This window comes from Myotis daubentonii, chromosome 4 (assembly GCF_963259705.1).
Source record: "Myotis daubentonii chromosome 4, mMyoDau2.1, whole genome shotgun sequence".
NCBI classification, from domain to species: domain Eukaryota; kingdom Metazoa; phylum Chordata; class Mammalia; order Chiroptera; family Vespertilionidae; genus Myotis; species Myotis daubentonii.
This window is the reverse complement of record NC_081843.1, coordinates 98,426,650-98,440,674: the sequence shown is the minus strand read 5'-3', so window position 1 is coordinate 98,440,674 and position 14,025 is coordinate 98,426,650. Positions and strand designations below refer to the sequence as shown.

Sequence of the window (14,025 nt, the reverse complement as noted above, 5' to 3'; positions counted from 1 at the left end):
AATCAACCGGATGTCATTTTTAAAAACACACTACAGATCAAAGTAGCTTTTTGTGTGTTTCTTTGAATACCTCCTTCAAGTAAAATACTGGTGTTCAATGTATTAAATACATTTAGATTTGTTTTTATGAAAATGTATGCAATAAAACTGTGGTTCTTCCTCTGAAATATTTGCTATCATAATATCACAAAAATGTCAATATCTTCTCAATTATATTTTCTTTTTCAGGAACATTAAAACTTACCTAAATCAGTTAAACATCTGTAATTTTCAGTATTATGGGAAATACTGCCATCTATTGAACTTTCAGGACTTGATCCTCCCACTCTTACATTGCACTATATTAACTCCAGTCCTAAGTGGGCTTCGGTTGTTGGGTGACTTATAGTTTTGCAATCATTTCCAGTTATTGGGAAGTTTTGTCAGATAATCAAGTCTCATTGTGATTATCTGACATGTGTTATTCTTCTTTCCCCAACTTATTTATTTACTCTTCAAGGGCAAGTCTCGGAAACACATATCCTTCCAATTATGGTACAGAAAGTTTGCTTTATAAACTTTTGTGTAAGGCAATGACTTTTACATGCATATTTAGTTTATATAGATTAATAGTTGTCAGTGATTATTTTTTTGGCCTAATAGTAAATTAAGCAACAACTACAATATAATTCTAACATAGCTAAAACCAGAAAGGAAACAAGAATCTTAAGGAGTAGAATAAATTTCTTTCAATAAAAGGACCAATATTGAGAAATTTTACATCACAAGGTGTTCTTCTCTGAGGAGAACTGGGCATCCATTTGTACTTTTTAAGGATTCAAGCCATAGATGGTCTGGTTTCTTCTCATTCACTGAGTCTTACAAGCTGGTACCTTTTCTACCATTATCCTGCGCACAAGTAGGCATTTCTTAGGATTGAGCAGTGGCTGATCTCTTAGGTGAGCATGGCTTTTCTCCCTCCTGGACCTTTGCTCACCTTGTATCCTAGGACACTGAGTTTGCAACTCTGTAGAATTAACTTAGCTATTAGTCTAATTCATTCTTGCTCTCAAACACTTACTCAAAGCCTATCTACTTCAAATGAAAATATAGTGCCAGTGGCTCAATGATTAGAGTGTTGGCCTGCACACCAAAAAGTTGCAGGTTTGATTCCCAGTCAAGAGCACATAGGTGGGTGGCAGGTTGGATCCTGACCCTGGTAGGGACGCATGCAAGAGGCAACCAATCAATGCAATCCATGTATCTTTCTCATCTCTCTCTCTCTCTCTCTCTCTCTCTCTCTCTCTCTCTCTCTCTCTCTCTCTCTCTCTCTCTCTCTCCAGCTACCTCACTCCCCTACATTCTCTCTTTGAAAATAAATGGAAAAAATATCCTTGGGATAGAATTAACAAAAAATAAAATACAGAGCTAACTTTAAATTAATACAAGATATAACAAGCTGACTCACCTTCTCAGGCCATGGTAGGTCAGCAAATGAAAGATAAAGAATAAAAACACAGTAAGGTAATATTTTTGCAGTTCTGTACGCTGGATGTTTATACTAGAACTGATCACATACTGGTGTAAGAAAGATGGCTCTCTCAGATAGGAAAAGGAAAGAAGTTAGGAGAACTAAAAATATCATGTCTTAAGAGAAACAATGAGACCATTGGATCCATTTGATAACTGGATGTGATCTTTATATAGGCTGAAATGTAAATGGATTTGTGTTTTGTGATGCTTCCTGAATATCAGTCCTCATATACATCATTTCTTTCTCCCAAGAGTTTACAAAGTTTCCCATATGTAAGCAGCCATTTGATGAGTTTAATGCAATGGGTAAATAAAAAATAGTTTACTGCAAGCTACTCTTGTCAGGGTGACACTAAATCATTCTGAAAGCAGCAGTATGTTTGAGCAACATGAGTGCAAAATAAAATATCTTTTAAACAAGTCAGCGTAGGTACTGAGGTACTGGCTTTGTTTCAAAACTAAGTGCATCTTACAGTGTGGCAGGGGTGACATATGTCAGTCATTCTGCACAGGCTGTTACTAAGGACAGGTAGATCCCATTACTTATAATGAGATCACTCAGAGAGTACGCATTTATTTTCTCCTTGTCAGGTAAAATTATTGTTTTCACCATAAATGGATGCTTCCAACAACAAAACTGTTATTAATCTATCATAAGCCCATAAATAGTTTTCTATGTCATCACTATTACAATTCTTCTGAATTCTAAAATCAATTTTAATGGACTTGTAAATTAAAAAAAATGATTATAGAGAGAAATGGAGATGCTATATGTATTTTGACCAAGCATTTATTGATGCCCTATTGGGAAGAACTGGATTTATTTTATTTTACTTATTATTATTTTTATTGTATAAAGTTTTACATATGTCTCCTTTTCCCTACTTGACCCCCTCCCCAGCCATTTCTACCCCAGATTTTTTCTCTTGATTAAAATCTATGATATTAATATACATCTTAATAATAGTCATGGTATAATCTGCCTGAAAATAAGGTATACAAGTTAGAATTGTGAATTATATTAAATTTTGTATTTAGTTGAGTTTAGCATTATTACTCATTATCTTTTAAAAATATTTTAAATTAAGTTTTCTAATCCTATGAAATAATAGCACTTGTATGAAAGTGATGTATGTGTATATGCATATTGCATGGACTAAATGATAAACTAAATATAAAAGTACACTGTACTTTGTAAAATGATTTAAATTTAATTATATGTTATATTTAATGTAATATAACCCTACCTATGATTTATAATTTTCTTTCAGACATACTTTCTTCACAGGGCAAAGGCCAGTGAACCAGGTCACATAATCTTAACTCTAGAACCAATATTTTAAAGTGGTTTTGCCTAACTGTGAACTTGAGTTGTATATATTCTAACAATGGTAGTTTGACAAAGTATTTAAATTTGACCCAGTCACTCAGTAGTAATCATTTTTCAAGGGCTGGGCACTGACCTGACCACTTAAGTTTACAAAGACAATTCAAGCATTATTCTTACTTAGATGCATACTAGGTGAGGAGATATGCACCTATGGAAATAAAGATAACATGAAAGGACATGGGGAAGTGCTAGGTAATAGGAAATTAAAAATATAAACTCTGCTAATTCTGCAACGGGGTTAGTTGTGCAGGGCTTTGAAACAAAGAAATGTGAGTGTGGAGAATTATGAGTTGAATTAAGGGTATGCTGAGTATTACTATGTTTTAGGAAAGGTCAGTATTCCACCTGGCTGAGGCTGAGGTGTACTGAGACCCACATTAAGAGATAAAGCTGGGGAGCCCTGGCTGGTGTTGCTCACTTGGTTGGTCACCAGTTTGATTCTGGGTCAGGGCACTTGTTCAGGTTGCAGGTTCGGTACCAGTTGGGGTACAGGAGGCAACTGATCGATGTTTCTAAGTCACATCAATATTTATCCCTCTCTCCCTCTCCCTTCCTCTCTCTCTAAAATCAATAAAAAATATTATTTTTTAAAGAGATAAAGTTGGGGAAGGAATTTAGCGCTAACTTGTGAAGAGTCATTACTGACATGCCACATTGTCTATTTTATTACAGTTTTGAAACATCATGTGGAAGAAGAACATAAGGGAAAGATCCCTTACAGAACTTTTATAATTAAAAATCATTCTGCCGAAACCGGTTTGGCTCAGTGGATAGAGCGTCGGCTTGCGGACTGAAAGGTCCCAGGTTCGATTCCGGTCAAGGGCATGTACCTGGGTTGCGGGCACATCCCCAGTAGGAGATGTGCAGGAGGCAGCTGATCGGTGTTTCTCTCTCATCGATGTTTCTAACTCTCTATCTCTCTCCCTTCCTCTCTGTAAAAAATCAATAAAATATATTTTAAAAAAAATAAAAATCATTCTATAAAATGTCATCTACAGTTCTACCACATCAAAAATATTCAAATATAATGACTTATTGTCCTTTCTGATATCATAAATATCACTTCCTTTCAAGCACACAGAACTGATACTACTCCCTGAATTGCCTGCTAGTTTATGCTCTCCATTCTCAAGACTCGTATTCTACCCCAAAATCCTACCTTATTATATTAATTGTACTCTGATGTTGGATTGTTGGATGGTGTGTGTGTGAGAGAGTGTGTATGTGAAGAGCATTCATTCCTAATATGAAGGATTTTCTTTTAAGTTTTAGTAAAAAAAGGTAACCATGCAATTATTTTGCCTCAGAATGCCCATATAAAAGAGTATTTTGAATATCTCTATGAATACCTTGGTAATCCATAAATACTTTAGCCAATGCAGGGTATCATCAGCCAGTATGACTACATCATTTTAAATGTTTCACTGCGATACCAACTGAAACACACACCTTTAACACAGTGACAATTATCTACAAGGTTCAGGAGACAATAGGTAGGATGAAATCTTTAGTCTTGTTTATAGAAGGGAGATCATATGGCACAAAAACAAAACATTCCATTTAAGATGACAGTAACATGCCGCTATAGAAGCAAGTATTTCATTTGCTTTATATAAATGAATAATATTACATTCAAATCAGAAGAAACAGGTACATACTCTGAGGAAACCGTGGGGGGTTGTCGTTGACATCGGTCAGGGTGATGTTGACCGTTGTCGATCCTGAAAGCCCTCCAACTTGCCCAGCCATGTCTTTGGCTTGAATGACCACCGAGTAGTGCTCTCTGGCTTCTCTGTCCATGTTATGTAAGGCAGTTCTAATAACTCCTGTAACACATATTTTAAAGCCCAGAATGGGTTATTCAATAAATGAGAAATGACATAGAAATATTTATCCTTTTTTTCTGTTTTAAGAAATGTATTTTTAATGAAATATGTTTGAAAGAAAAGCCAGGCTTCTGAGGCTAAGCGTACCTTATCAATGTTACTAAACTGTCCAATTAAAACATTTATGTCAAGCACACATCCCAAACCATCCTAACCATGGGAAATGTAAGATGCCCATCTCGGCATTCCCTGGGGTGGGCAGCTACTGGAGGGCAGATTGCAACCTGAGCTTGTTCGTTCTTCTGGTTTCTCAACTTGTGCTTCTCAGTTGTGATGATCTGAGGTTACTTTTCCTCTTTGCAGAGAATTTACATAGTTTCTTGACAGTGATGTCAAAGTTGGATGAAGGAAAATGGGGAAGTGTGGACACTTGAATGAAGATGATAGGTGGGAAGCATTTTAGCATATATCAAGATTAAGAAACTCACTATTTTTGGCAAGAAATAAAAACAATAAGAACTAGATCTAAGTATATCTGAAAAATAAAGTTATGAGACTGAGTCAAATAATCACATTTTTTTATTTTTATAGGGACAAAGGAGACATTTCATGGACTTTCTCATGAATTAAAACTTGAATCTAACAGAGATTAAAAAGATTATATACCTATTTCTAATTATGTATAAGTAAACACACAGATAAGCACAAATTAGATAGCCTTGTTAAGAGAGACCTACATTTAAAAATTAAACAAATTTTCGAGAGAGCCAAGTTTACCCAAATACTATTAAGTCATAAAATAAGAAAAACTGTCCTCATGTAGATGATCTATCTTATAAATAAATATATAAATCTATACATATATAAGCTTTATGTGGATGAAAATATATAATATAAATATAGTTGCCACCCCAAACATTTGTCTACATTTAACAACCACCTTTTTACTTTTATTAAAAAAAACTATCTGGACCACGCCACTTTTGAGAATGACACCAATGGCTTCAATCACACACTTGATTAGTTAGCAGTGCAATTCACAGCATGATGCCAATTATAATAACTGCTAACTATAGTGTTGAACTCGTTTGCAAACAATATCTTGATATAATGAGAGAAAATTGATTGTATATTTAAGCAAAAAATAGTCTTTTAAAAATGGAACGACTAGTCAATCGGTTGTTTTGAATAAAAAACACCGAACTTCTGGAATTTCTTACTGAATTGATTTACTGGATGTGTAATGACTTTGAGAGGAGAGCCTTGGGCACCAGAAAAAGAGATCCCACAAATTTCAAAATTTGTGAATATATAATTGAGGAGTTCATAAAAACTTTCCTGAAGCAAAATATGAAATGAAAATTATTCTTATCAAAAATTATAATTATATGATAATAAGTGATTCATCTAACTCATGCATATAAAAAAGCCTCAAGCATTCTTATTAAAAAAAACAATGTATTATAACATGTAATAATTATATAAGAAGGGATTGAGTTGATGCAGAGGGGATGAGGTAAGAATTAATATATTTTATAAAATAAATACATATGTTCTAGTATTTGAAACAAAATAAAGATGCTATTCTAAAAAGAATACATCATAAGAGGGACTTACCTCTGGTGGGAAGAAGTATAAGATTATTGTCCAGGAAAATGCTTTACAGTGAAATAATCAAAGTAATATTCTGTATACTATAAGTATATAAGTAAAACATTGATCATTACAAAGTGAAGGATAGATACATGCAAAAAAATAAAAACTGTACCATTCATACAATATTTAAAAAAATGCTTTAAGGACTAAAATGTAAATCCTAAATCATAAAACTGGAAGAAAACAGACAAAGTAAACAATCTGACATTAGTTTGACTAACATCTTGGTGGACACGTCCCCTTGAGCAAGGGAAACAAAAGAAAAAATAAACAAATGGGAATATATCAATCTAAATGCTTCAGTACATCGAAGGAAAACTTCAACAAAACAAAAGCAACTTACTGACTGGTAGAATATATTCACTAATGATATTTCTGATACAGGATTGATGCCCTTTTTTAATTGGATTATTTTTCCTTATTGAGTTTTAATAGTTCTTTGTATATTTTAGAACAGTCCTTTATCAAACATCTATTTTCCAAATATTCTCTCCCAGGTTATGGCTTGTCTTCTTATCCTCTTGACGATGCAGTGTCTTTCACAATGCAGAAGTTTTTAAGTTTTTTTGAAGTTCAGCTTTTCAATTATTTCTTTCATGGATCATGATTTTTGAGTTGTATCTAAGAAGTCATTGCTAAACTCAAAGTCATGGAAACTATCTCCTATGTTACCTTTTAGGAGTTTTAAATTTTTGCACTTTATATTTAGGCCTGTGATTCATTTTGAGTTACCTTTTTTAAGAGTGTAATGTGATTTAAGGGTGTCATGTTTTTGAATGTGGATGTTTATTTGTTTCAGCACAATTTATTGAAATATTATCTTTTCTCCATCGGGTGACCAAAGACTAGTAGAGCTCCAAACCCACATGCTAAAATCTTAAGAGTTCATATAGTGACCTGGATTCAGGCGCATACACCACCTCAGCCACACATTGCTTCTCAAAACTGTGTCCTTGAAAACAGTTCCTGTCATGGGAACCATAGGCATAAGTAATATTCCAAAGGCAGAGGTTGGGTGAGGAGCTCCATATTGCTCCAGTCCAGCTGGAGGATAAATTGGTCTTGTTGACTTCCCCTAACATCTATAACAAATACCACAGCTGATTGTAATGCAAGAGGGTCAAGATCATTCTTTAAAAAGCCATAGAAAAATGAAGTTTTTGCCAGTATGTATTTATACTTTTGTTTACTTTTAATCTCTATCATGTCATGCCAAAACATGCATATATGTATGGAAACACACACACATAGACAAAAATAATGTGCAATGTTATTATATATTTTCAAAACTGTGAAGCCTAAACTCATGTACCAGATTAAACTATATTTACATAATGCAAGTAAAAAATGAAGTCTTATTTGTTTGTTTGGTTTTTTCTGCCATATATCCATGTACACAGTATTGTAATCTACTTTACTTTTGTCTTCCAAATAAACCTAATAAGGACATAAAACATGGCCTTTTCATTAAGTAAATTTATAAAGAAAAAATATGAAGCAGCTGTGGCTCAATAGTTGAATGTTAGGAGGTCACAACTGGATTCCTGATCTGGGCACATCCCCTGGTTGCATACTCGATCCCCAGTGGGGGGGCATGTGAAAGACAGCTGACTGGTGATTCTCTCTCATCATTGATATTTCTACCTCTCTCTCCCTCTCCTTTCCGCTCTGAAATAAATAAAGTAAATTAATTAATTAAAAAATAAAAACATATTATATGAAGCAGCTAAAGTAATTACCATAAATTATTGCATTGCTCATTTGTTTGAAACAAAGAAAATTCTTCTATTTATGATACATGTGAGGTAACTGGTAATGGCATATTGTGGATGTTTGCAGGACATGCTTCACTAGCAATGTTTACTTCCAAATTGTTAACGGGAATTGTTGCCTTTTATTCTCCTGTGATGCTGGGTTGAATCAACAGGATGTGATTACCATTGTATTATGTTGTTTTGTTTCTTATTACTTTCCTGGTAAATGATTGCAGGTGCCCCACTGCCTGCAAATTACCTATTGACTACTGCTTCCCAATCACCTTGATATGTAGGGGCTTGTAACGGAATTACTCTCTGCTGAATACAAGTTCATAACATTGAAAACTCATCTGTGGATATAAACATTGCTTGTTGAATCCAACTCACAGGCCTACCATATGTGTATGTTCCCTGAATGATGAGATTCATATACAGCAATAGATTCTCCAAAATGTTTACTTGCATTTTTACTCACTAAAAAGGATTTAAGATTGAAATGTAAAAATTCAGTTCATTAGATATTGCCACAGAAGACTGCAAAATAGAATCCCTAAAAGGCTAGAACAAATGAATAAGAATGCACATTCAAATTCCTACAGAAATCTCAAAGGTACATGTGCACATTCATAAAAGAAACTGGTAAGATTTCTTCAATGTCTAAACTATAATATGCACTTTAGCTTAAGTGCTTATTTTACTTTCTTATTTGCCTAACTGTTCATTCACTCAATGTCTAATATGTTATTATGTAATGTCTGTTCAAATGTGGTCTTCCAATGTTTTTCTAATGGGGCATGAGGGCCACTTGATAACAAAATCATGTGAAATGTCAATTATCATGAAACTTCCAAGAATGTCACCTCAGACCTACTGACCAGAACCTGGGGGAGTAGGCCTGAGCATCAGTACTGGGGACAAGCTCCTTTCCCCAATCTCATGAATGGTCAAATTTGATATATCAATCTAGAATTGAGAACACATGATATCTGGCCTTAAGGTGCTTATATATCATTGAAGGAACTTTTTGTTTAAATTAATATGAATGCTGAGAGGTTGAATAATGTTCATAAGTTCCACTAACCATTTTCTACATGATGACATTTATCATCTTGTCACTAATAATTCATATTTCCAGCTGCCTCACTGTGGTGAGTTAGGAACCTGGGAGATTCTTTGTGTTAGCTATTCACTTGCTATTTAGTTTAACATTTAATATATTATATGGTATGTTTGCTCAGTATACATTCTGAAATTTTCAGACTGATTATAAAGATCATGTGGCTTCCATAAGTTTTTGTTTACAATGAAAGCAAAATGATTTAGACATTGAATCTCTATGTATCCATTGGCAACACAGTTCCAGAAATCTCTTTTTTCATTCATCACCAATTTAATGTATGCTGAATATTTTTATGACTTACAGGGCAGAGCTTATGACATTATAATGTTATGATCTGAGTGTTTACTGATGGAGAAATTTATATGCAAAACTTGAAAGTTAAATAATAAAAAAAAATATCATTTCTTAAATGGCAAACAAAACCCAGACTTCAGACTTTTGATAACCCATTGTTATCAAAATGGACAAGCATGAACAAAGAGTACTTTATGGGAAAATGGTATGCTTACGAACTATGGAAGGATGATGGACAAGCATGGTATCCATGCAAATGGGATCTGACATTAATAAAGGTGTGTATCCCGGATGTGCATGACTGCATAGACAAAATGATATCACTGGAAAATGATCATAGGAGAACAGTAAAGATCAGGTTCTCAGTAAGTGTTAAAACACTCTCTAAATATTTGTTTTGTTCCTCAGGTGACAGACGGTTTGAATAGTTGTCTTGCTGTCCTTATGGACAGCCAATACTGACTAAACTTCACTACATGTCAGTTGGTACTGGATGAAGCTGAGCAAAGCCATGGTTGCTTCTACAGTCATATTCAGCATATTCCAGACTCTAAAGTTCCAGTGGGTAATGGAATAACTTCAGATTTGTATTTAGATTTTCTGTACATTTTATTTTAAATAAAAACACAGTATATATAAAAAAGCCTAAGCAACCATTATGACTGAATGACTGGAATGATTGGTCACTATGAGTCACACTGACCCTTGGGGGGCAGACGCTCAACACAGCCAACCTCCCCTGCACCAGCTGGCACAGATTGTGATCGGGGCCTGCAGGCCAACCTCTCACGGCCCACCCCCCCACCACCCCCATGCACAAATTTGTGCACCGTGCCTCTTGTATTATATGACACTGGCACCCTAGAATTTGAAAACAAACAAAGCAAGCAATTCAACATATTTAGCTTCAAGTTATGACTCATGGAATTAATAATCATAGATTCATGAAGGCAGACATTTTTATGCTTTAGTAAGTAGATTCAATTTTTTCTTATTTATAATTTTCTCTTCCTATGATTAGAATTGATATTGAAGCATTTTTATTTCTACTGAGCAGAAAAGAAAGGAGATTCGCATGTTTTGAATATGGAATGTGACTTCAGGTATATATATCATATATATTTTTTCCAATGAATTTCATGGGAAGGCAAACTCAAAGTATAAGTAACTCTCCCCAGATCATAAATCTGCAAAACCAGAAATGTAACCCAGGTCTGCCTGATAAAAAATCCAAATGCCACAGTGGCATTTTAGATAGGAACATCATCATCATGAAAGTAAGAATTATCTTCTTTATAGATTTGGGACATAAATCAGACATATTCAAGGAGAATGTAGTTGTGTTGATGCGTCAGTAAAGATTCGTCTGACTTAGAAAGTTTTATTTCTCTTTTTTCATTTCATTTATTTTTATATCTGTTGTTAGTGTTTTAATGGGATCTATACTTTCAAAAGATCTGTTACTAGTATCCTTAATACTCATACCAATAAAAACACAGGGCTTCCAGGGCATTTGTGAAGGCCAAATATTCCACAGAATTTCAGACTTTTAGCAAACCTATTCTATTCAGCAAGTATGTACTGAGGCAGCACTATATGGAGAAATATCAACTATAAATTTTGAAAAAGCCTTATCTTGGAGTAAATCCCAATAGTGATGATGATGATGATAATGGAAGTGCTGCCCGTTATTAAGTATTTATTAAGCACCAGAAGCCCAATGCATGAAATTCGTGCAGGAGTAGGCCTTCCGTCCCCCAGCTGCTGGCACCAGCTTCCCTCTGGCACCCGGGACCTGGGCTTTCCTTTGGCCTTGTGGCAGGCAGGGCGGGTGTGTTTATGAGGCCCTATGCAGAAACACCACCTCTGAGTGTCCACTGCCTGTCATCACCGAGGTGAATACCTCTAGGGCTAGGGCCCCCCAGCAGGAGGGGAGGGACCCCAGCCTGAGCCCAGCCCAGTGCATCGCCCAGCCTGCCTAAGCCACTGGGTCAGCCCGGCTCTGCCAATTTCAGATCCACTCGGGACCTGGGCTTTCCTTGCAACTTTCATCTGGAAGGACTTCTAGAAGCAGGTCTGGTCTAATTAGCATATTATGCTTTTATTATTATAGATTATGAAGAATGCATTATTTTGATCATCACACTAAATCCTGACATCAACTGCCTATGAAAGTTATTCATATTACCCTATTTTTTGTTTTTATCAAAGAGAGATTGCAAGTATAGAAAGGTTAAGGAAAATTGCCCAAGGACAGATAGGTACCATAGAGCCAGTATTCATTCCATACATCACTACCCACTGAGTTTCTGATTCCTTTGAAGGAATTGAGGAAAATACTGCAACTGAGCCTGAAATAGATTTTGGAAGGATGTCTACATTTTGACAATGTGGTTTCAGACATGATCCTGGGTTCTCTTTGTCAGGTTGGGTTCGAATAGCATTGGAATCACAGTTCTAATTATGATCAATAAGATGTCAGAAAGGTGGTGAATAGCCTGGGCTAACTAAAAGATTTGACTAAAAACTGAGGATTCAGTATTTTGTACAACAGAAGAAAGAGCAAAAACCCAAAGAACTAAATATCCATCTTGCTCCAAGTGGCCATTAGCAGTTTTTGGTCTGACTTATTCAAGAAACTGAATACTCATACCACTAGTCTGGGCTGGCCTATGTCTGTTTTGGCCAATACAGTGCAGTGGAAGTGAAATTATGGCAATTTCTGCCCTGGACTTAGGAGAACTAGAAGCTTCTACCTTGATTTACATAAGCCCTGAGCTTTCATGTAAGCAGTCAAGCTACTCTTCTCTCTAGAGTCCACATGTAAATAGTTAAGCTACTCTGCTCTCTAGAGAGGCCCTGAGATGGAACAGGCCTGGGACCCATCTGAGCAGAGTTCCATAGCTCTTTCCACTGACAAACCAGGTATATTGAGTAGACTCATCTGTGAACCTCTACAGAAATCCAGGTATCATCTGAATGCTAGCAAGTAACCAAGTCAATGCCATATGAATCAAGAAATTGCCCAGATAGTCCCTGCTCAATTTCTTCACTTCCAAAACCACAGTTGTTTTGAAAGTTTCAAGTTTTGGGGTAGCTTGCTACACTGTAATGGCATTTCAATTCAAAATATACATGTAAACACATACATACCCATATACGGACACAAACACACATTTATTCCTAATGCTTGATGGTTGGCTTTCTATGTCTCTCTCTCTAACACCTCTTCCCTCTCTCTTTGTCTTTTACCCTATCCTTCTCTCCAGAACTGAAATACATATACACTTATATATACAGAAACATAAAACCTCATATATTTCATCTATGGCACATGTAAACATATTCTATGAGTCCAGGTAAAAAATAGTATTTGGAGGATAAAGAAAAGAGGAAATATGAAACTGACCTCCATAAAATTGATGTATAATGAACACATGGAATACAACTTATGTAAATAATGAAATATTAAGATTCTTATCATCTGGAAATGTGTACTCTATGGAAAGTAACAAGATTGTAATTGATCTTTTTGATCAAGAGAATTCATAATATAATTTCATGTTTAAAATAGCAAATAAAATATTTTTATCAGATAGTCAGTGTTTGCAGAAATATTCCATTTAAGTAGAAATGTATTTTCCTGGAAAATAATAATGAAATCTATAAATCTAGACCTAAAGTTTTATTTTCCAAAATAGCTGTTCATGTAGTTTATAAAAAATTCATGGACTCAAAATGCAGAAACAAATAATAAATATTAAGTTAATCATATAGATATATTATGCCTTGTTTTAACATTGCCATGTTTTTCCATTATTCTGTTTTTAATTTTTTTATGTAATTTATTTTTTTCCCTATAGTTTTATGTATGATGGTTAAAATCAATTTAAAAAGGTTAAACATTTTTATGTAAGTTTTTATAATCCTCACTCAAGCCTACAATTTTACTGAGAAGTTGAGAAAGGGGAAGGGAGAGAGAGAGAGAGAGAGAGAGAGAGAGAGAGAGAGAGAGAGATTGATTAATTGCCTCCTGTAAGTACCCCAGTTGGGAATTAAACCCACAACTTTTCAACATATAGGACGATGCTCAAATAACTGAGCTATCCAGCCTGGGTTATATAGGTTTTTATAAAAAGTCAAAATTATTATTTAAGAAAGTGTACTTAATATAAATATCTCAAAAACATTTGAAACATTTGTTGTTGAGACAACTACAGTAATTTTCCATGTATAAGACGCTATTTTTTTCTAAAATCTTTAGACTGGAAAATTTATGGGTGTCTTTTTTAAAATATATTTTATTGATTTTTTACAGAAAGAAAGGGAGAGGGATAGAGAGTCAGAAACATCGATGAGAGAGAAACATCAATCAGGTGCCTCCTGCACACTCCCCACTGGGGACGTGCCCGCAACCAAGGTACATGCCCTAGAACCGGAATCGAACCTGGGACCCTTAAGTCCGCAGGC

The 14,025-nt window shown here is 35.0% G+C and overlaps 1 protein-coding gene across 4 annotated transcripts in view; it reads right to left on the bottom strand.

The window, feature by feature from the left end:
* Positions 1–14,025, bottom strand: part of CDH18 (cadherin 18) — a 707,444-nt gene that overhangs the window by 76,024 nt on the left and 617,395 nt on the right. For all 4 annotated transcript variants that reach the window (XM_059694741.1, XM_059694743.1, XM_059694744.1 and 1 more), the window contains exon 5: positions 4,561–4,728. In XM_059694741.1, coding sequence (XP_059550724.1) covers positions 4,561–4,728 — 168 coding nt within the window. The remainder of the gene's footprint in view (positions 1–4,560; positions 4,729–14,025) is intronic.